The 25,193-nt window shown below is 38.3% G+C and overlaps 3 protein-coding genes across 5 annotated transcripts in view; 2 read left to right on the forward strand and 1 right to left on the reverse strand.

Moving 5' to 3' along the window:
* The window catches only part of LOC135471945 (prestin-like), a 38,372-nt gene extending 32,720 nt beyond the window's left edge, over positions 1–5,652 (reverse strand). For 2 of the 3 annotated variants that reach the window (XM_064751402.1, XM_064751401.1), the window contains exon 1: positions 1,994–2,344. The gene's annotated coding sequence lies outside the window, so the exon portion shown is untranslated. Of the gene's footprint in view, positions 1–1,993; positions 2,345–5,543 lie in introns of those variants that run through there. The other variant, XM_064751400.1, reaches the window with a different exon arrangement.
* Positions 5,653–9,806: 4,154 nt separating this feature from the next.
* Positions 9,807–13,923, forward strand: LOC135470391 (uncharacterized). Its single transcript, XM_064749308.1, has 5 exons — positions 9,807–10,188; positions 10,811–11,049; positions 11,824–11,962; positions 12,534–12,725; positions 13,680–13,923. Exons 1-5 carry the CDS (start codon positions 10,116–10,118, stop codon positions 13,694–13,696), a joined length of 660 nt encoding a protein of 219 aa, XP_064605378.1. The 5' UTR covers positions 9,807–10,115; the 3' UTR covers positions 13,697–13,923.
* Positions 13,924–17,790: 3,867 nt separating this feature from the next.
* LOC135471502 (uncharacterized) lies at positions 17,791–21,342 on the forward strand. The gene is made up of 4 exons (XM_064750763.1): positions 17,791–18,158; positions 19,381–19,622; positions 19,930–20,062; positions 20,707–21,342. Exons 1-4 carry the CDS (start codon positions 18,092–18,094, stop codon positions 20,802–20,804), a joined length of 540 nt encoding a protein of 179 aa, XP_064606833.1. The 5' UTR covers positions 17,791–18,091; the 3' UTR covers positions 20,805–21,342.
* The last annotated feature ends 3,851 nt before the right edge of the window (positions 21,343–25,193 follow it).

A 25,193-nucleotide genomic window follows, 5' to 3' on the forward strand; every position in this document is an offset into this window, starting at 1 on the left:
CAGTGTTAATGCCACAAAAACCCATGAGGCGATGCTACAAACCCTGGATACAGAGTGCATTGCCTGCTGAGAATAGTGAGAACAGTGAGAACTTCCTCCAAGGCCAGCTTAACCTGTACATGTATCTTCAATCGTTAATTTTTGATGAGGTTTTAGGTCCTCAAAAAGGTTCAGCTATATAATAAATAGGTCACTGTGAAGTGTTTTGTACATTATTGAGTGATGTTGTGCTCTCCATGTTGTGTTGAAAATCCGCATTGAACGAGATGCCTCGTCACCTCTCGTCCAATAAGGATTTTCAACACAACATGGACTCTTACAATACCACTCCATAATGTACAAAACACTTCACAGTAACCTAATGTTATCAAGTCTGGACCTTTATGAGCTAACTCAACATTGAACCAAGGCTTTTTCACTTATGAGACAGTGGCTTGAACTACTTGATCAATGCAGCACAGGGATAAAATTAGCGTGCGCCATGAGTATTAAACTTAGTGACATAACGCCTCAGACAAAGCCACTACCAGAAAGTAATGTCAGTTAACATGCCATCTTTGCAAAGAGCTAATCACTTAAAGTATGAAAACCCAGTATCAGTGACAGGATTAATCTTGTGCAAGGAAAAATACATATTGAGGACCATGGCTTCTAGTTGATACAGCAAGCTTGACATGAACAGTAGATGAAGTAATCACTCAGGTATAATGACTCAGTTGGAGATGTGCTCCTATCATTACATGGTTCAGCCTTGAAGTTGTATGGTCATCAGCAACTGGAACCAGCTCTGTACAACCAACTGAGTTGTGTTTAAAGCCCTGGTGTATTCCAAGCATAAGTTTGTATTCAAGCACCTGTGACTTTGGCCCACATTAAAGGCATAAAAGGCAGCGAAGGCACATTAGGACTGGGGAGGGGGGCAGAGTATCAGACCTGTGAATCTCTTTTTCCTGTATTTCGAATCCTCTGACAAATGCTAAATTACCCACCTTACCAACTTGTTTCACCTACATTTACCTTCAAGCATTTACAGTCCTTCGCTCCTTATCCACAGTTAGGGTTTTGTCTGGTTATGTTCATACTGAACAATACTTTGACAAGCAAAATCTGCGACACGTCCTCATCACTCACACTTTCACTTTTACATGTGTATCTGCCATCATGTATGCATGAATCAATTGCTTACGTCAAACACATCACAATTCTAAGTCATTACGAATGGAGCCATTTCTGACTAGAACAGCAGCATGCCATTAGTCTTATCACAATAAGTCACCACAGCTGTGGCGAATGTTGCTTATATCTGAAAATTCTGACTGCCACAACTGTTCTGTGTCATTTGGTATGGAAGACTTCGACACCTTTTCCCCTCGAAAGACTCCAACTCCTTTTCTTATACTGGTCTAGTGCCATTGGAGACTTGATGCTTACAATGTTAATTTCGTACTCAACTAAAGACCAGTCAATCGTCTTTGTTACAGAACAAGTCTCACGCAAATAAAAGACATCAACCTGCTTTGTGCAACCACCGCACCGCCACCGAAAATCCCTACTCAGTTTAGAATAGATTTATTACAGTCACGCATGCTCCCACGTTATACGTTCCTAGGCAAATGCTGCCATCTTCACACTGCACTATGAAGCAGGACATTTGCATAGCTGCTTAACATGGCGATATTCGTCGAGGAGCGTATACCGAGGAAGCCTTCATGGCTATAATAAATCTATTCTAAATCGAGTAGTGATATATAGTGGTGGTGCGGTGGGTGCAGAAAACTGGTCTTTAGGTTGGTGTCTTTTATTTGTGCAAGACTTAATCGACAACGATGACAATCGGCCTGGACCTTCGTTAAGTACGAAATTAACACTGTAAGCGTCGAGACGACGCTGGAACAGTATAAGAAAAAGAGATCTTTCGAGGCAAGCATGAAGTCAATATGATAGTGATAACCTCTGTAAGCTTATCATGAATGGAAAATGTATAGTAATTTACCAAGGAGAAGATCAGCTGTCCACTTGAGGTATCATCTGACTGCCTTTAACCTGCGAGTCACTTCTGACCCGGGTGTAATTCTATACAGTCCCAAGTAGAAACGCCTACAACCTTTGTAAAGCACCTGTGGCGTTGTTGTCGTTGTTGGGAGCCGAGCTTGCTGGATGGGTTGTCAAGCAAATGACTGGCCTATGGAGCCAGTTCTGATCGTTTGACTTTGCTCCTTCGGTCAAAAGCAGGAAGTGTAAAGACTTTAAAGTCAATCACATACAACCTCAAAATACATCTCGCGCAATCTCAGAAGCTTTTTACAAATCAAACTGTAAGACCTTCCCGGCAATGACAGTCACGTTTGTGTAGTTGACAAGCGGGGCTTCTACTTCCGGCACACGCTGAACCAATCAACGGACGGCTTTTATTTGAAGAGGCTCTAGTGGATTACCCTCTAAAGTGGCATATGTCAGTCTATCACGTCGCAAAAGTGTTCCCAACCTTTTCCTCAAGACACAGTTCACCAAGCACGAACACGTTTATGAAACACTTACACACCTGGACACATTTGTGACACATTCAGATCAAACAGGGGAAACAGACTGAAAGATCGTATTGTTTAATACATACGATCTACCAAGTTTTCAGAAACGGTAACTGGATTCACCATTGGACGAAATTTGTTTTCTTTGCAGGAGTGAGTGAGTGAGTGAGTGTCTGGGGTTTTCTTAGCAGGAATATACAGGTGTATCTATATGACACATCTTGGATATAATGTGACACATTGTATCCCAGGACACATAAACCCGAAATTTAAGTATCCATACCGTTTATGTAACAATATAGAAGTACGCTATGTGTAACCTATAGCTACAACTTTCTTAAATTGAAATGCCAGTGTTACTTAAAACACGTTCTGACTTTCTTTTACAGCGTAGAGAGCTTTAGGCCAATATAGTGCATATTTATCTTTTATGTTTATTAACGCCTAATAGGCCTACTCATGATTTCTCAAATTTACCTGTTATAATACTGAAATAGATTCTGTGGGATTTGTAAACCATGTGTAATCCTAGTTTCTTGGATTCTGCTGTCATATTGCAGTGCTGTTGTGTTTTTCAAACAGGTCTTCAATACATGATTAACTGTCTATATACTGTGCCACATGGAACCAGTTAAAGAAAAATAAAGAAAAGAAAAAATGTATGACGTCACCTGAGAATGTGTTTCACAGTGTGGACGTTCTTTCTCCAAGCACGATGGTTCGCCCATGGTACATGCATATATATATATATATATATATATATATATATATATATATATATATACTGAGCTCAGTGTTCTAACAAAGAAGGAAAACTTTCATCAGTCTTGACTAAATATATAGACTAGCTCCCACGACACCCTGGCTCCCTATTATAGTTAGTTACCGGTACTATATAGCTGGGCAACAAAGTATTTTCCATTACCTGAACTTTTCCAGATTAACCTGCATAACAGCACGAATGTTTCCACCGAGAATTCGGATATAGATTGACGTGGGAACAGTGAGCACATGCATAGAATCGCGGAATCTACGTCATAAAAATACTTTTCCGAGAATAACTCTTTCTGCTACCATTCTGTGGGATTCTTGGTATTTCTTTCTGGAAGTCAAAATTTGGCATTGTGTTTTTCTTGAAGTTCTATACGGCTTAATGATATGTCAAATTATTATAATCTACCTCGCTTTTATGTTCACGCTTTCAGCCGTAAAGGTCAGGCGTAGGCCTACTTTACACCGAAATCTATATGAGCACATTTCAAGACCACCAGATCTGAAAGCACAACTTTTGAAGTTTGTCAAAATGTCTTCCGTATGGCTCCATTGTATAGCTTAAGTGGTTTCAGTATGGACTAACAGACGTTGCAGGCACAACATGTAAAACAAATCCTGACGGTAACCCTCAAACATTAGCGGACAAGAATTAAGAAGTGGAAAGTATCTTTAGAGTTATCTCCCTTATCGCCACATAACCCTCTAAACGGTTATATAATTATTTAAGTATGTATGTATGTATATGTGTTTTGGGCTTAACGTCGATCGTACTTAATCGTTCAGTCATATGACGACGAGGAGCCAATAGGTATAATGTGTCTTTTTGTAGCAGGGCGATTCCATGCCACAAAAGTGCCGTTGGAGCTGAAAACATCAGACATGACACCCATCCAGTCACATTATACTGTCACAGGGCCAACGAGTCATGTTTCCTTGCTGACTACCATGCGAGGCAGCAGCAAGTACCATTTTTAGCCCTTTGATCTAGGGGTTTCCCAACGTCACGGCGAATGTTCTAACCATTAGGCCAACGAAGCGGTCGGTTTATTTTTAATCAAGGATGTGTTTATATATGCTTCAACCATAAACTGCGCACCCACTCCAAAAAGTGGTATGTTGTTTGCTTTTAGACGCATTATACAGAGCAGCTAGAATAATAAAAAGTGGTATGGATTAACCATTAGGATTTTCATCCAATAACATGACATTTTTGAGCATATAAACCTATGTATATATATTTATACATGTAAATGTACTTCTAAACAAATAATTTTGTCTGATGCGAATCAGTTTTGGAACACTTTTGTACTCTGTTAAACAACGCAAGGAGTGCAAAATACACTTCCACAGAATAATACTTACGCATTATTTACGTTTATACTATATGACAACATGATAATGACATATCCATTTGACCTGGATACTATTTTGAGGTCAAAACTTGGAAGGTGTGTGGGCTGTAGTTGAATGAAAAGGGAATTTGCCTAGATTTCTCCGCTATCACTCTAAGTGAGGCGGTCTAACGTTCCTTGAAGAGCATTCGTCTTCCACCAATCTATGTTGGCCATATCTGCACGTCACATGAGCACGTGGGAAAATCTGTCAGCAACTCACGAAAGGTTGATGGTTGATCAGGCATTGAAGATACACATTCTGTAATATGCCATTCAACAAAAATCAATCAAATCGAATCATATCAAATGCTCAAGGGATATGGATTGGATTCCGCGTCTGGATTATCGACAAGATCTTCACTGTTATCACTGAATTCAATGAATCTATAATCTATGAAAAAAATACATCATCTTTGTAATCCAGAAAGTAAACTCCATGTAACCATGCAACGTCTACAGCTTCCTTGTAGAAAGATTTCTAATATTGCCATATACCGTTCAAAAAGTTTTAAAAGTTCACAGCAACTGAAGAAGCATGTGTAATGCAAAGGTATACAGGTTGGTACATAAATGTGAAATTTATGCCAATTGCAGTGATACAGGATAAACGACTTATACATGTATTCCTACAACACTAAGATAGGTATATGAATCCAATGCTGCCATGAATATGTATCTCGTCATAGCCCAAGGGGATTTATTGGGGGAAAAATCGAAAAGAAGCGGGAAAATACAAGTATCAGAATATACGGATGTGAAAACATGTATAATTGTAACTTAAAACGGTATTTATAAAACAGACAGTTGTAAATGACATCTCTCCAACATACATCAGTGCAAACGTTACCTTTGGACTGTGCGTTCTGGCCAGGTGGATGGCACCAAGGCGCACCTGTTCCGTTAGGAATCTCCTGGCCATCTTGGCTACCTGCAATGGCTGCAGCTTTGTCCACTTGTGTTCGTTTTAATTGTCCAGGGGACGATGACATTTTTAGGCTTCTTAAAAATCCTTTTTACCCCATTTTTACTACGTCGAAAAAGTGTGCCTTGGTGCCTCCAGTACGAAAAAAGCTTCTATGGCGGACAACCTAGTACAAAGCTTGAGTTATAGGCGTACACTGTCAGTTAAGGTTGTTTTATCTGATAATACCTCAATAGATATGACACGTGACAAGTTGAAATTGATAACTCTGACTTTGCGAACAAATATCCAGACTACCCTGTGACAGATCATACTGAGCATATTTAATATCGAAGATCTTTTTATTACCCGTCGTGAGCGCAAGAATATATCTCCACGTTTATGCTAATTGCGTAAAGAATAAAAAAGAATTCATTAAGTAAGTAAACTATAAGAGATTAGTTGTGAGTTCATGTTTATATTAACACTTGTAAATGTTAAAATTATATAACGAAAAACCTGTATCAGCAATACCTCGTGTCTAACACTATTTCCATCACTAAATTAGTAAAGGTCTTAAGATCCAAATGGATTTTACTATATCAATGGATGCCGATTGGAAATGTTATAGCAAAATAAAATGTTACAACCACTTTCAGTTGAAAATAGTTTTCTCATATAAAACTTGTCGTCAGACTTAGAAATGAGCTTGGCACATACTTGATGTTGTTCCATGCGTTGACTTCTGTTACAAGGTAATAAAATTACAGATTTCACTTCACTTAGAATTTATATTTTAGGAGTCTATATTGCTTGCAAAGGAACGCTTTGAGTTTCACGCGATGACAATCAGCTACTATGCAGGTAAATACTTATCCATGTGAATAACCTTATCATGCACGGGAACACTTCCATTTGACGTCGATTTGACTTTCCACGCTGACATTGAACAGGATAGATACACTGGGGTGTGACACGCTTTGTAAACGGCCCTTTTATTGACGTGAGTATAAAATGCTTAAAAAAAAAACATGCGTGGTAAGTTGCATACGTCCACCATACAACTTACTTTTCATTTAATATATGCATTACGTGTGTTTCAAACTGACATGGAAATCTTGTCAAGATGTTTAACTTTTAACTTTTTCCTAATTAGCCTACTTATTCGCGGAGGAAAAGTTTATATTGTTGGCTAATGGATGAATACGTCGCATATAGCTAAATCGGCAGTGTTTTCTTTTTTTTTTTTTTTTTTTTTGACGTCGCGTCAGAACGATTTTTTCAGAAGTGTTTTGTTTTTATGGATGATGCATGTCTTGTTGTTTTGAAAACAAACAAGAGAGCATCAAGATGACTTTAACCTAACTATAAATGCATAAAAAATACAAATAAATCTGCGTGCACAATAATTAAGCTATAATTTTTTATAAAGTGGGATTAGCAATGACCAACGTTAAAAATTATTCGCGTATATGGCTCGACTTATGTCACAAATTCTTTCCTGAGTGTTTTTGGAGACGAAAATATAAAATACGAGTTTAGCTATGCATTTACTGTTATTTTGCCCAATTAACACTATTAAACTATTATTTTATGTCCAGGGGCCAGTTGATTAAAAGTGTATTAAAGTTAACCCAGGCTTAAATCTTAATACCAGACTCAATCTAATACAAAGCAAATGACACTTTAGTCTGGACTAAAGTTAATACTAGGTTTAAGCCTTTATACACTTTTGAACAACTGTGCCCAGTCATCTCGGGGCTGTGACTTTCAATTTCGTAAACTGTGAGCAAACTGTGAATTTGTGAAAGATGTCTCGCTGTTGAAAGTATATAAAAGAGTACACTTGGCCCTAAACAAAATAATTCTTAGTGGGATTAACATTGTCCAGTGTTAAAGTTAAGGGAACAAACCAGTATTAGTATATCACTCTATTGTGTAAGTCATATAATTTTATGTGTGCACTGGATCTACATGCTGACATAAAATAGTGTTCTACCTTGCCTGCGAACAAATTCAAGGGTTAATCTAATTTTCCTTGTATTTATGCTTTAAATGCATGAAGGAAAAACATAACCAAAACAAATACGTTATAAACGTTAAAACTATACAATGACAAAGCTGTATCCCCTTACCCAATGTTTAACCACATTTGTGTCACTAAATTAGCACAGTACACTATAAATTAGCACTATGTACAATTAGCTTGAATTGTAAATCTTTTCATATATAAAACCTGTGAAACTTAGTTGTGAGCTTGACACTTTTTCACGCGATGGAAATCAACTATGCAGGAAAATACTTATTCATGTGGATAACCTTACCATGCATGCGAACATTTCCATCAAGATGTTGATTTGTACCAGCGCACTTAAACAAAGGCTGCCATGCCAACGCGTGTTCTACAAGCTAATACAAAATTGTCTAAGTGAACGATTTATTTCATGGAGAAACTTGTATATTCAGTATAAGCTGCAATGGATGGTGTCCCGTGAGATGGTAGTGTTGCTGAGAATTTGATGACCATTTGAAGTCGATTTTGGCTGACTTGGGCCTAAACTTCTTCAGCTCGGGTCAAACCCTCTGTCTGGGTGACGGTAGTTACAAAACCAGGCGCGCTGATATAAGCCACGGAGACATCAGACGATTTAAGTATTAGACGTGTAAACTGAACTACCTGACCAATGGGTAAATCCATTTTACCTGTGTCCTCGGAAAATGAGAGTTGCCAAATTTTCAAGAAAACTGACGCACTGCCAGCCCAATTCCACCCCGCTACACTCCCCTAGCCACAACCCCCCACCCCCACCCAACCCCTATTTTATTAGGGATATGGAAAGCGTTCATGACGGGTGTGGGAACTGATGTATTGATTATCAATTTGAGCTCACAACTGCTTCTAGTTTTAAAGTTTTGGGAGACATGTTAAAATACTCCATACTATTAAGCTATATGTTGGCTTCCTCTCCGGTCGTATAGGCTACGTGGGAATGTCTGCCACCAACTTGCTGATGATCGCGATGATCGCACATGGATTGCCCTTGGACTCTTCCCGGTTTATTCCCACAATAATGTTGGCCTACGTCGTATATAAGTGAAGTATTCGTGAGCACGGTGTAAAAAACACCAGCCAAATTTATAAATAAACTATTACGTCGTATATGACATACAAGCTTGTTCTTTCATTTCAACAGAATGTTTTTTAATGTAAGGCGTTATTGTGTTTCCATAAATTAGCATCATATTACAGTGAGAAATACTGTTCCAGCTTCACCCAGAAACAATATAATATACTGAACTTAAAAGATTAGCTATTGAAGTGTTAACCACCTAAAATGCTGGCTGCAAAGCCAAAGAAACACCAAGTCGAATCTTACAAGTAAGACATGACCCGGGATTGAACCAGTGTCTCCCGCTAACGAGGTTGTCGTCATGTTTGTTATCACGTTGTGTCGGCCTTTTTCCAGACAGATCACTTCGGCTTGCTTGAAAAAGTGCAGCTTTCATCGAACGACTCTCGGACACACTTCGGCTTGTTTTTTTAGTAAAGCAGCAAGATAAAACTCCGCGAGATTAACGAACGCCACACCATGTTAACATACGTTTACTGTGTCCAGATCGATCTGCACGCTTATTATACACCTGCATACTAGTTCTTATATGATTTGGTCTGTGGGTCAATAGTTCAGAGGGTCAAAATTATAGGCCATGCCCGATGTACGATGTGCGCTACGTGTTTAACGAGAGCTTTTGTCATAATATGAAAACACCCGTGCCGCCGGCCTATTCTGTCCAATCAATTGGTATTTTAGAGTATATTAATTATTTTTTAGTTAAACGGACTTAGTGCGCCATATCTTATATCCAGGTAACATGGTGAATAAGACTATCACGATTAACACCCGTGGGGCCTCTCATGAAGTCGATCATGTAAAGGTTGGTCGCTGAACACAGGTAGTGTAACGGACAGCTGGGAAGCCATTGTGAGTATCAATGTTTACACGAGTCAGTCCCAGGCGTAAACTGTCCCTGTTGTCTGATTATGAACATGTAGCTTATTTACTTGTGTAAATATAGTTGTTCAATGTCACGTGATATGTACGTTTCAGGTGATAGTGCCTCGTATGTCAGTACTATAGCCACGATAGGCTGGGCTGAAATACAGTACGATGGCGTCAAGTCATGTATCATCATCATTCATTCAGTCCAACCGTTGCCGTCACACCGGACCATCCTTTGTCATAAGCTGTTTACTCTAAATTCAAAACCACTCCCCGCGTGACGATGTAGAGCGGAGTAGAGGACAATCATTCTAGAATACTTATAGGTTCGCTGGAAAACGCGGATGTGAGGAGCACCTGTGTATACACTGTTTGTAACTGGGCCAAGCCAAATCAGCTGTAGACGTATACAGAGATAGGGCAACAGCGAGCTACATATCTTGCACATATAGGCGTACAGATATACCGGCGGTGCGCTGTGTAAGTCTCTTTATGCCTGCGTTGTAGATACCCAGACATGAAGACCAACGTGTTGAAAATTCTTACATTTACTGGCTGTTTCATCGTGGGTTACCTGAGAGGAGAAACAGGTGAGTGATCTACTGGTCAATACAGTGATGTCTTATATATACAATTACAAACATCGCAGGTAGACTACGTACGCGTGTGAGCCTGTACACACTTTTCAAGGTGTGTATGGGTGTTTGTCCTAAGTTTTGTCCTAAGTTATACTTTATTTTTACCTGTCAATATACCTCTTGGTCGGCAAATGGTCTAAATATATTAACAATATGAAAATACCAAACCCCCTGCGCTCGAGGCAATTATAAAGACTTTGGGTTTGTGTACCCTTTAGACCTTGACAAATTATTGTTGAAGCGAACGGCGTTGATTTACCCTGCTTGATATGCATATATACCTGACCGTAAACCACAATACTTTGAATTGTTTTCATGTTGTCGTTTGTTAAATGTGACGACAACATTTTGAGTAACTGTAGATCACTGACGTCTAATAAATAGCAAATAACTTTCCAGCATCTTTAGTACCTATTTTTGTTCAAGTTATGGTGCTAAAGGCGTCTAAACGCTACTTTTTAAGCGTTTATCCTTATAATTTTCATGTTTTCTATAGAAGAAATCATGTGTCAATTCACACAGGGGTGTGGTCTATTTTGTTTTTATTTTGTTTTCTTTTTCCAATGCATTTTAGTGAACCTGTTGAGGTTGTGTGAAAATTTTGAAGACAAGGTCCTGAGAGAAGGGGAAGTGGTTACAGTAAACATAAATGGAAATGACTGGCATTTGGGGAAAACGTCTTGTGAAGTTTCACTCCACTCGTACAACTTCTCAGAGCTTTTGACTTATAGTTTCAACGAATACTACATAGGTCCAAACGATCGCGGGACAACGATAACGTTGAAGTTTATTGATTCATCCGTAATTAGAGAGGTAAGTTTATACAACCGGAGCCTTAGTTGGTAAAGAACATAAGGAAAAAACTGTATGGAACCGCACAAATTATTATGTTATTCAGTGGTCTCTGTATAAAGGATGGAGGCTCCATCGCAATCTTTTAGAAATGCATACGAACCATGAGATAAATTAGTAATATTAAAAAAGAAAAACGCATTGACCTCAGAAATTGGAGTATGACACTAGTTCTTTTTGGCTATCTGTCGAATACGTACATACAAACATATAAACATACATACGTACATACATGTATAATAAAGCCCCGCTTAGAAAGGGACATTTGCATAGTGAAGTTATGCGACGAGCGACCAATATCACCCATTATATAAACGTAATACTTATAATTGATGTCATTTCCAGTGCAATACAAAGAGAAATTTTCACATACAGAGATTGCCATGTGGCTGTGATTATATAGGCATATATTATTACCTATTTGTAGTTTTGCCAAGGAATTAGGGTACGACCAAATTATGAAGTGTATTTAATTCATACAGGCCTACTTCATGGATGGAGCCAGGTTCCATTTTTCTATAACTACAGCAATGCTTTGGTTGCTTAAATGTCCTCAAGAAATTTTATTATTATTTTTATAAATACAACCAATTAACACCCTTTATTTTGGGCGAACTTATTAGCCAACAATGCAGACATAACAATGGCATCTACTTGCCGAAGTTATTATCTGTGATTCTGTATGTAACTTCCGGCTGTAATTTTTTCCCATAAAGTGTTTATGTGTGTTTGTAGACCGAATATTCGAAATCGAGTCGGTTTCATCCACAAATTGGCAGGAAGTATGGAGGTCTGCCCGAACTACAAATAAGAGTAACCAGAAGATCTGAATTTGACACCGATATACGCGCCAGTATAGATGTGGCAATAAAAGGCAAGTTGATTCCCTGCAATAAGCATTGAATTCAATGTACACAGACCATATGTTCGTTAGAATTGTTATAATACATTTTCATGTGTTACTTCTTCGGATATTCCACATTCCATGATACATTGAGCAATCTCTAAAATATCATACAAAAATATTTTTTGTAGGAAAAAGGATAATAATACAAGGTGTATACATAGGCCACCATCTATAAGACAACAACATTACTTCACTGTGCCATATAATTAACAGGTTATAAATGTTGAATTCATTTTATCCGAAAAACACCGCTTTGATGGACTGTTGGTTAGAGCATGGTACTTTAGTGGCGGTAGCGCTTTAGTGACATGAACTGTCCTTGCCACAAGAAGACACTATATATGCAAACACGTCATGAAAAATGTCAAGTACGACGTAAAAACACTAGTATACATACGTATCTATACTTGAGCTGAGATGGGTTGTTTTTTATTCTTGTTAGCTGCATAAGCACGAATTGGAACTTAGCAGACTGATTTGAGAGCAATATGAAGGCATGAATGCACCATTCTAACTTTCCTGACATGTGTGTTTACAGGTGACGATTACCTGATGCCACACACACACACAGTGTGGCTGACTGCCGGACAACTTGCAGGTATCGTGTTAGGCATTGCATTGTTGATCGCTGTCATTATTATTGTGGTGGTATGCGTCATTCTGAGATCGAAACGGCGTTCAGGTGCCGGAATGGTTCCGGGCGCTGGACATCCTCATGTTACACACCAAGGTAAATAATCTCATGGACCCAAAATACTGAACCTTTTACAAATCTAAACAACGCTTGGCGCAAACGCTTGTATCTGTCTGTTATAAAATGTCATAATGTAATAATTATAAAATTCTGGTTAGCACTTGCCACCCATAATGTAACATTATTCCACTATGGCCAGAAAATGCTACCTGTAGTATTAACACTCTGTTCATATCATACCATATGGGTAGTAATGACCCATTTTGTGCCCATCATCTAATCAAATTTATTTATTTCTACACCAATATACTTGTGAAAATAGTTTTCTTTTTACAGATAAGTAAGTTTCTGTTCAACTGAAGGTAGAATCCCCAGCTGAATTAACATGAGATTACATTACTTGTCGACCGAGCTATCGAAGTGATCTGTAGTTATGTCTATGTAGATCACAAAGTCTTGACAAGGGAGTTCTCCGGTTCGAATCCAGCTGCTGCTGATTCCACGTGTTGCACTAGTGCTAGCTATGAATAATACAGTACTGCTAGTTACCTATGCACAGTGTAATAATTATTACATTTTGGGATTTTATTACACTTCTGGTGTCTGTAGGCCACTATGCAGAATAATGAGTTTTATAGCATTTCTGTTTGTTAAATTAGCCCCATTGTTCACAAGAAATTTTCCAAGTGACACATTTCAAGCACTGGCGCATTTTAAGAACAGCTAAATCCCTTCAGTGAATACAGTTGTGAATTCAAGTGACGTGGTAAGACAAATTCTTGCGCATAAAATGCAACTCTAAACATTGGATGTCTCTAACATTGCGTGCACTGATATAGAGTTATCAGACACATGTCTAATAGTGCTGTGTGTGATACAGTAATCTGTTGGTTTGCCCATATATTAATACCACCTTATACCGCCTATACATGTAGTATAGTCATTACGTTATGCATTTATTTTTCATATACCCATCTATGTGTTTTTCAGTGGTTCCACAAGGTTAACCGAATGTTAATGTACCGATGACAGATGGATATCACGCCAGCCAACCAACCTACCTACCTACCTAAAACTGTCTATCACAGACTACGTTCGAGCAGCAAACAATAACTCAGTATTTACTTTTTTTCGCTGTTCGACTCTCAATTTAAGGATATTTTTCTTTTTATGAAATATTTTATAATAAAACTTTTCACGTTTTGTGCCTACTTATTTTATAAAAAAAATAAAAGAAATGTATCTGTTTTTGTTCTATATTTTTTCTCAAATATAAAACCTTTTACACCTGACTTTCAGCTGAGATACTTCTCGCACTTTATTAGAGGAGTCACAAGTTCAAAACCAGGTCCATCTTGATGGCGAACATACGGGGCCGTAAAAGGAACATGGCAGTTTTCTATTTATTAACTGTGCGTTTTCCACTTGTAGTCGCAATTTTTCTATTTTTAAGCCGATGAAAAAAAAGAAAAAAAAATCCCAGAGAAAGATCTCGAGCCCCGAGATAATCAGCCAGTCGGATTATAACTGTGCTTTCGCCTGCGGCCGAATGATTGGCTGGTTATCTGGGGGCCCCGAGATCTTTCTGTGGGAGTTTTTCTTCTTTTTTTGTCTGCTTAAAAAAAAGGAAAACTGAAAAAGTGTAAAAAAAAAATATAAAACGCACAATTAAAAAAAAGAAAACCGCCACTTAACTTTTACGGCTCCGTAGTATATACTTGGCGAGATGCCTTTACCCTGGATTTGCAATATTTCTTCATCTATAAAGAAACGTATAATTTGTGCACTGTGTGAGATTTTTATTGATTATAAATCAGTTACGACACTATTGTGGTAAGAAAGTGTGTACCGAATTTGAACAGTCTGCTAGTTGTATATTATACTTAGTTAGTATCTCAGTTCACAAGACTACCTGACACACGAGCATGCACGCACACGCGCAAACCCATATTGTGTCACATATTTATTTTATAACTTCCTTCTGAAGTACTTAGTGATTCATTGCAAGCACCCTAAATCCTCAATCATCTGCGACAAAAGTATAATTTTAAAGGTCTACACTAAACAATGCCCTCTGGAAATTGATGCTTGAATAAACATGTTGAAAATTTGCGAAAAAGGCAGGAGAATTACACTTCCAGCGGCATCCAACTGCATTCTCTATGAAACGAATGTCCTCGGCCCCGACAGACAAAATCCCAAGAACGTGGATTTAGAGCGGATCATTACACGGTGATTTCTATTTTCTAGTCATTTCGAACCCAAGGCGTTTCATTCCAAGACATTTCGCTAACAAAAAAAGGAAGGGTGTACTTGACAATAACCTTTCATTGGAATAATTAATATTCTATGAATATACGTAACACTGGCATGGCCGTACAAATGTAATTTGCTACTATTTAAGAATTTACCTCAGCAGTTAGAATGAAATCCTAACTAAGGTTATTTTGTTCCTTTGTATGAATTGTTTCAATATTATAGTATATTAAATGCAATGAAATGGCAGAATTGTGAGCAATTCTAGTTTAGTGATGTCTGATAAATCGCAATGATCATCAATGCATGTAGTATAGTTCTGCTTAAGCCATGATACTTTAGGGGCGTGTAATTTGTTACCATTTAAGCATTTACATGAACAGTTAGAAGAATATCCAAAATGAGGTAACTGACAAGAGGCCGTACTTCAGCGGTTACGGATGACCGTTTGCCAATTATAACACTGTCGTCGCTGCTCTGGCTAAGTTATAAGGTGTTCTTCGATCCAACTGTTTGTCGTTTATGAAGAATTAGCTACTTCAACCACACCCTATCCATGCAGCATCATGGTTTAAGTAGATTTTGGTAAGACATGCAGTGGTGCTAGTAGCAATGTATTATATGTCACAAGACTACAATTTCTCACAATGCTGTACTGTCATCATGTATGAAAACATGAAGTGACTTGAGTACAAGTGGTACGTGAAATGGTTCAGGTACGAAATGAGCTGATAGTAATGCTTATATAACCTACCGACATATTATGTCTGCTTCATATATAATGGGCGTGATATTATAGGCAGGCATACCGTTCTTTGAATGGATAAACGACCTATAGAATATGGTGAGGTGCGTCTTATCTCATGGTTCCGTGTATCTTGCCATTTCAAGAACTGACCTATAGCTGATTCGTTCTTCATCCAGATGTCAGTCATAAAGCACATCCGGGTGCTAAGGTCTATCATAAGCTAGGTACATCTGGGTGCTACGGTCAATCATAAGGTACATTAGGGTACTTAGGTCAATTATAAGGTATATGCAGGTACTAAGGTCAATCATATGCTAGGTACATCTAGATGCTACGGTCAATCATAAGGTACATCCGGGTGCTCAGATCAGCCATGAGGTACAATGGCGTGCTAAGGTCAATCATAAGGTACATCGGGGTACTAAGGTCAAACATAAGCTAGGTACATCTGGGTGCTACGGTCAATCATAAGGTACATGCGGGTGCTCAGATCAGCCATGAGGTACAATGGCGTGCTAAGGTCAATCATAAGGTACACCCGGGTCAATCATAAGGTACATCGGGGTACTAAGGTCAAACATAAGCTAGGTACATCTGGGTGCTACGGTCAATCATAAGGTACATCCGGGTGCTCAGATCAGCCATGAGGTACAATGGCGTGCTAAGGTCAATCATAAGGTACATCTAGATGCTACGGTCAATCATAAGGTACATCCGGGCGCTCAGAACAGCCATGAGGTACAATGGCGTGCTAAGGTCAATCATAAGGTACACCCGGGTCAATCATAAGGTACATCGGGGTACTAAGGTCAAACATAAGCTAGGTACATCTGGGTGCTACGGTCAATCATAAGGTACATGCGGGTGCTCAGATCAGCCATGAGGTACAATGGCATGCTAAGGTCAATCATAAGGTACATCTGGATGCTACGGTCAATCATAAGGTACATCCGGGTGCTAAGATCAGCCATGAGGTACAATGGCGTGCTAAGGTCAATCATAAGGTACATCTGGATGCTAAGGTCAATCATAAGGTACATCCGGGTCAATCATAAGGTACATCGGGGTACTAAGGTCAATCATAAGCTAGGTACATCTGGGTGCTACGGTCAATCATAAGGTACATGCGGGTGCTAAGGTCAGCCATGAGGTACAATGGGGTGCTAAGGTCAATCATAAGGTACATCGGGGTGTTAAGGTCAATTATAAGGTACATCGTTGTGCTAAGGTTAAACATAAGGTATATCGGGGTGCTAAGGTCAACCATAAGGTACATCCGGGTGCTAAGGTCAAACACAAGGTACGTCGGGGTGCCAAGGTCAAACATAAGGTATATCGGGGTGCTAAGGTCAATTATAAGGTATATTGGGGTGCTAATGTCAATTATAAGGTATATTGGGGTGCCAATGTCAATTATAAGGTATATTGGGGTGCTAAGGTCAAGCATAAGGTATATATCGGGGTGCTGAAACGTCAATCATAAGGTATATAGGGGCGCTAAGGTCAATCACAAGGTACACTGGGGTTCTAAGGTCAGTCGTAAGGTACATCTGGGTGCTAAGGTCAATCATAAGGTACAACAGGGCGCTAAGGTCAGTCACAAGGTACAACAGGGCGCTAAGGTCAGTCACAAAGTACATCGGGTGCTCGTTAGACAACCGAGTTCTTCGGTTTGACAAAAAGTACAGCGAAAGTCTCCATATAGGCCTACGTACCCTATATATTGACCCTATCTATACGTACTTTATAGCTCGACATTAACACACAACTTCTTCAACAAAATTCATGCAGTTTAAAATAATATTTGTGATTGCTGAAACTTGAGCTCGAGCACAGTTCCATGACGAAAGCTGAGAAATATACACACAAAATATATATAAATCGTCGTCAAAGCATACAATTAAATGTTGTAGCATGTGAGCATAAAACGCCATGTGTTTTTGTTTATCTACCGTGTAAAACCCGTTTTGCGCATGCGTACTGATGCGCATTTGACTCCAGTACAGCGCAAACAAATAAATCGTTATGAGCTTCGTCGTTGGAAAAGACTCTACCCGGATGTAGGAGGTATATGCACAAAACTTCCCTCCTGTTCAACCAACATCCGCTTGTAGAGCCATTCAGTGACATTCATTAAGGTCACAAATTAACTTACATCGATGATAAACAGCACGGCAGCTTACACTCGCATGTACGACTAGTTCTGGTAAATCTGCGGGCTAAATATAGCACAGCGGGTTTCACAACGGTGTGTATGCCTCATGGATGAAAAGGAAAGACTTCACACAAGTGTAATTGACGCTAGGCGGGCTATATGGTAGTGGCCAGTGGTGAGAATTAACGAATATCATATTACTGCCCTTCACAAGAAAACGAGGATTTATCACACTATCACATCATGAATCTAGTGAAATTGCTGACGATCGTCGGGGGTTTTATTGTGGGACAGCTAAATGGAGAAACAGGTTTGTTCACAGTTTAACGTTACGCTAATGTATAGGTCATATAGAGCGTATTCGGTGTCTTCGTTCACGGGCCCTGTTATAACATTATTTATTCATGTTCAGGGACAGGTTAGGTTCGATGATCCGCCAATGATCTGTTACGCGCGAAATCTAACTGCATATATACCAGTAGCATATGGGCCTACTCCTAACAGCGAATTTGAGGCTCCCTAATCGCTCACTTTGTATCACTGCCACCACTAGACAAGCAAATGAGGGAATTATCATGCCGCCTCTGATGGAGTAGGCCTACTTTGTCGACTTTCCCGCGGCTAATGATTATATATGGTATCATAGACATTCGTCGATTAATTTTATTGTTTCTCGCAAAATCGTGGCAAATATTGTTGGTAATCACATAAAAAATCTGTTTCTATTCTTTCTTCTTGGTATATATGTACCATCGCTTCCGGTGATGAAATTCTACTGTGTCAAAAAGATTTAGATTTTATGTAATGTAAGAAAATCTCCGGCGACATCTGACAAACTTATCACATCTATGGTTCTTATATGTATAGGCTGCTGCATCCTATCGCACCCCATATACTTATTATACAAATGTCCTTTAAATCAGCACGGCTGTGGAGATTTTACCATATGATGCAATAGACACCAGGGTGACCATAAATCATCTTTTAATTTGGAATCCTCTCAAGACCATGAGATACGCCAAGTTAAAGAGAAGCCGGTAACAGAATGCCGCGTCACTCGTACGCGACAACGCTCATATAAAAGACAAAAATGTATATCCGCATTATACGTCAACGAAAACAGTTTGGTTCTAAAGTTATAGAAATGACTCATGCCTGAATATAGGGTAAATTTTTTGCTCAAGCTGTTTTTATTTAATTCGGGGGAAAATTATTTGGGCTATAGCCCATGTTTTATGCGTTAAAGACAATGGGGAAAATAATATCGAGCAGGAAATTTTGTAAAATTTATTATATGAATGGATTCTTATAGTGGAAATTAACTCCAGAATGCAAAAGGCGTGAAATATAAGTAAGATTTAATTCACTGTATACATAGATGTGACATTGTCTATTTGATTTCTCTGAAAACACCTTTTAAATGACCCAAAGGACCCTGCATGCATGCATATTTAAGCGTTTTGTGTATAGGCTGTACATCGTGTGGTCTTAAAAACAGGCCACGTATATACATGTTTTTTTTGTTTGCCTAGTGAACTTGTTTACCATGTGTGGACGAGGAACGGATGGTGAAGCCAAACTTGTGTCCAGGTCAGAAAACGTTACGGTAGAGATATATGGAAAAGACTGGCCTACTGGAAAGAATTCTTGTGAAGTTGTATTTCAGTCGAAGACAGGTCGGAGGTCTCTGAATTACAAATTCAAACGGTTCCAGGTGAACGACTATGTGACAGAAGTGAACGTACACTCTAAATCATCGCTTATATTTATTCAAGTGAGTTTTATTCAAGAAGTAGATAAAGTGTTATCATAATCCTTGTTCGTCGATGTGTATGTTTAATTTTCCAAAATTTTAAACTGTACAAAAATCATTATAATTAACTCATTCCTTATTTGCTACTATGCAAATTTGAATAGGATTAGTTTAGCATTCAGTATTTATCATTACCTTCAGTAACTCCAACTACCGGTGTGGACGAGGATATGTATGTATTATCTGGGTTGCAGCGTGTTTTGGTATAATATTCTGACTTCAACTGAATTAAGTATTTACACCGTTGATGGTCCTTTCTGTGTTTTAGCGTATATTTAACAAGTTTTTGCCACCGGATATTGGAGTACTGGAACCTGGCACTTCAACGATACGTATAATCGTCACACGAAGAAATCTGGCCGCGACAAGCCTAATAGCTTCGATGGAATTATCCATCAGGCGTAAGTTTATTCATACCGCATTGCAATATGGTATAGTCGAAATTAACTTCAACGTATATTGGCTTTCTGCATTATATATCACATATAACGTTCAACAGTCTGCTGCATCTTAGACTGACAAACAGGGTTTTGCAAAACAAAAATGTCAGCGTATTAATGCGATAACGCTTTATGTATAAGTCGTAATGATGCGAGTGTCTTAAAATCGCAATGTGTTGTGGGATTTCAAGTAGGCCTTTATATAGTGTTAAAACAAAGTGTAAAAAATACGGTAAGTTACGGAGCCGTAAAAGGGACAATGCGGCTTTCCTTTTTTAACTGTGCATTTCTTATTTTTTCCCCACTTTTTCATTCGTAGTTTTTCTTTTTTATTACTCCCCAAGAGTAAAGCTGAGAACCTTGTATTAATATTTTTGTATGTTAAGACACACTGTGTTATTAAAAAATCAAAAACCAAATGTTTCATGTATCCTTTGGGCCATATTCCAAATCCCACAATGCGTATATCGCGCCCAGGTAGTAACGCCAAGGTATAACAATTTACCGGTCCTAAGGCGAATGTGGAATATCTCCTATACGTTTTAGTTGAGATGTACCTTTTTCTCTGTATTTAATGACAATTCTCATATTTTTCATTTTAACAGAAGTTTCCAGTGGCATGGCAAGTGTTTGTAGAATGCCAGCTTTGGTAATTGTTGGTGTTACGCTTAGTGCTCTTGGCCTCGTCTTCAGCAATGTCTAACGCTATGAGTATGGAGTAAGGATTCAACTTGACAACCAGGGATACGCTTCCCAATACTTTATTGCCAGTCCTTATCACATGCGCGACATGTGGGCGAGATAAAACACAAAAATAATACTCAGTCGGATGGTCAGCATGACTTCATGGTCACAACATGGATGGCGCAGTACCACAAGCATCTGATCATTCACTTACTTTGGATGGATCCCATGCGTATTACAGGCCTACTCCTGGTGAAAACGTCGCTTGTCATTCGATTCTCATTGGACGTCATGACATCACAGAAAGACTGAACATTTTTAACCCGTACGACGGCTATGTTCTGATATATTTGCAACAATATTTTTTTGGTTGGCCATATAAGTATTTTTCTTGGATGGTTCAACTTTGTTACAAGTCTTTCTCAGGGATAATCTTATTGCATATATGATGCTCGAACTGACTAGCCTTGACACGTCTATGGGGCGGTACATTTGCATACTGAATATCATTTAGAAGGAATTAATTATGATAAACATAATTATTAAACCATAAATCAAGGGGCTGTTTCCCAAAGTAGTAGTAACGTTACGCCGGTTGGAAATACCAAGGCGACGTATGTGGTCATTGTGCCAAGTCATGGTAATTAGGCCGGCGTAACGTTACCACCGTTTTGAGAAACAGCCCCCTGGTCCATATTGTTTATGAATAGTGTATTCATTTGAATTAAGCATGTAAAACAAAGAAGAAAAAAAACGTTGACTATTTCGAACTTCTTACCAAGGAAACGTCGCAAATCCATTTGTTTTATACAGCAGTTTGCTCAGCTAGCACCGACTTTCCTGCACGTTGTGCTCCAGATTGCTATGATTCACCTCTGTATGGATAATTGATCTCACCCTTACGACGCCAGCCCGTTCTAATGTTTGCTATGCATTGAATTCCCAAGTCTTCCGATTCTGAAAATAGAATGAAAAACTAGAAAGAAAATGGGCGACTCGGCGTGGTAGTATTACATCCTCTATATATATGTTGGCTCTATGTCAATTGCATCTGTAATATAATTTTCCTGCAAAGGTTTTTTCTCTTTGTTCTTCGTTAAAAACAGTTGTATATATAAATTGTGATGGTTTACCTTCTTGCATGGTGCTATTATTGCACTGAATAAAAATATATAAAATCTTGGTCATCTTTTATTACATTATGTATCAGCTGTAATTCCAACTGTGTATATACGTTTATTTATTATAACTGCTCAACGAAGTTGGCGGGTGGTATACTGGAATCACGCTATCTGTCTGTCTGTCTCTCCGTCTTTCTGTCCGTCTATCTGTCTGTATGTAGACACGATTTTGTCTGTACATCTCCTCCCAAACTACTGTGCCGATTTTGATGGTATCGTGGTGAGCTTATCGTCTAAACTTGTGTATGCTAAAGTTTAATGTCAATCCGGTTATTACTTTCATAATTACGCCCATTTAAGAATTCGTGTAATAGTGCTTTTCCATGTATTCAGATTTCATCCATAAAACTCTTCCTAAAGTACTGAACCGATTTCCATGAAACTTAGCATACATTCTCCCTATAATCTAAACTTGTGCTTCTTTAAATTTATTTACAATCGGTAATTTTTTCATAATTTACATAATTACTCCCGTCCAGGTGCAGTAATTGATTTCCATATACACTACATACTGACTGTACCAGTAGTGCACTCAATGCACACCATGAATGGCCGATGAAACAATCTGTATGAAGCCAAATTAAGCAACATGAGCAACATTAAGCAACATGACGTCTTGTCATTTCTTTTAAGGTTTTAGCTTCTTTCTTTTATTTTTGGGAGTGTTGGAGGATTGGAGGGTGTTATTTCCGACATCCGGATTCTAGTTTATTTTGTTCCAGACAAAACCTCAACTTTGAGCCACAACAAACAAAGTTCAAAGCCCACAAACACTAAGCTGGTTGATGTTCTGAGAATGTTGGTCATACTATACAACAAACTACAAGGGAAAGGCCTAGAAAATTTTCATTCGAGATTTACAGTCAAGGTCTAGTCTATAGCCTTAATTCAAGACACATTGATCGAAACGAAACTTCCTTACAGGGTTTTGGTTGGAACAAAACCTTTTTCATAAGCAACGTAAAGCTGTACTTTTGTTTTGTTGTTTTATTTTTGTTATTTTTTTTCTTTCGAGAAATACTCCTTGCTTAGAAAACACAATACTCACGTAAGCAATTTACTGAACACATAAGAAGACTCGTGAAACCTCTCCTCGTGCATATGCATGTACATACATGTATGCATCATTGGTACAGACCTCAAGATGATCGATATCCACATTTCTAAAAGTAGGATGGAAATAACCTTACTATAATACAAAGGCCACTGTTTCGTGTGTATCTGGATTATTCCCTTGTTTCTTGAGGCAGACACAATATTTTCTCATGTAGAACCATTTCTCATGTGACCAAGGCATCAAGCTTCAAAATGAATGAGAATATTCGATGTACTGACCAAGAACTACATCTAATGATGTTTACTTATTTTCTGCCATGAACATCCACATTAAAGCTATAATATAATTAAGACGTACAGCATAGAGAAAAATACAGAGCAGCGACGACATGGTAATAGCTGGCAAATGGTCATACGTAACCAATGAAATACGGTCTCGTCAATTTACATCAGTCAGGGTTTTATTTTACAGTTCACGTAAATGCATAAATAGTAGCAAATTACACGCCACCTAGCACCATGGCTTAAGCAGAAATGGCTAAAAAAATAATAATACAGGGATGTTAATTGCAATTTATTAAATGTCACTGGTCTAGAATTACAAAAATAGAATTAAAAGAATACTCAACAAAAATATAAACGCACAAATCAAGATTCGATTGTTCTCTTTCAGTATTAAATAACGTGTTAATTCAACAATTAGTGTAAGTGTTCATTATCAATTGTGGCTTCAACTTCCACCAGATTTGCACAGTTGAGGACAATAATCCCGGAGCTATGTATATAGCGGCGTGAATATATGGCGTGAATATATATGGTGCGTTTTTATTTATGTTGAGTATACTTATTCCGATAATAATGCGGAGAGCGGAATAAATATTTTTTCCATCCTTTCAAGGGTGACACTCGGCCTGGTGTTATCCTTTGTGTGACGTTTGGAGAGAAGCGATTTCTTTTTCATCTTGGGGGTTTAATGTTTCAACATGATATCGTTTTGATTGTTTTTCAAAATGACTTACAGGATTTGGTTCATTTTAATTTTTAGCAGTTCTTTCGGAACATTCGAAAATCTGTTGTCTATGAAAAAACTTTTCACTTTTAAAACTATTGTATTATTGAAGGTTGTATATTTTTCTCCTCGTATAACAAGATATAAATTCCTTCAAGTTTCCGTCTTGATGAACAACATGGCATGTCTTTGCATAATGTGGTAAGTAATAATTAAGACACAAATAGCCTAGACATATTATTGTGGATATTTTAAATCACAGTTTCAAGACATTTGAAAGGTATCAACTTATGAAACCAACTGTAGCCATCGCATCGTCTACCCTGTTCTCGAACAGGAGATAATCACTACATGTTATCGCTTACTTGGCTTGTCTTTTTTTGTTTTGAAACACTTCATCCGATAACGCAATAACACGACATTTACCGTAAAAACGTTGCCTTTTCAGAGTTAAAGTAACGCGATTCTGAACCGTTCTGCTCTCAGATTGATAGAGCAACAACGGAACACTACAATAGTTTATGCCATGTCACGTTTCTTCTCTGCAAATCAACAACGGTGGAACGACAGAAAGACGAAAATGTAGCATTGTCAATTGTGGGGTTGTCGTGCAGTCCGATGACCCAACGGAAAGATGGCATTAATGATCTTCCATATCAACTCCATTTTAGCTTAACTGTATCCTCACTGATTTGTAATTCGTAAATAGCCTAGATATACCTTCGCATCCAGGTAAAAGAATGCGTACATTTTCCAAGTATCCAAAAAATGTCAGCGTAAACTTATTGTTGGTTTGTAGCTTTGAATTGCTAAATACTTTTATGAACAGTGACCGTTCAGCGTTAGAGTGTGTCCTATTTGACAAAGAAAAAAAGATTAGGGTTCCAATTGTGTTGTAATTCTCACACAGGCAAGTTTGAAAAAGCTATGGAATAGACTGATTGGTAGCCTCGTGATACGTATAGCCAAAGCACTATTATTAATTCCTTTGAGGATCCAAGTTAAACAACTTTATGATTTACAACGTTCATATAAGTCACTCTAATGTTTTATCTTCAGGTATAAACACACAAATGTTAAAAGTCATGAAACAATCAGACAGCCAAAAACCATCACTGAAAATTTATTTCAGGTTCTATTCTCTTCAGAACACATCTCTTCA

The sequence above is a fragment of the Liolophura sinensis genome, chromosome 7 (genome assembly GCF_032854445.1).
Source record: "Liolophura sinensis isolate JHLJ2023 chromosome 7, CUHK_Ljap_v2, whole genome shotgun sequence".
NCBI classification, from domain to species: domain Eukaryota; kingdom Metazoa; phylum Mollusca; class Polyplacophora; order Chitonida; family Chitonidae; genus Liolophura; species Liolophura sinensis.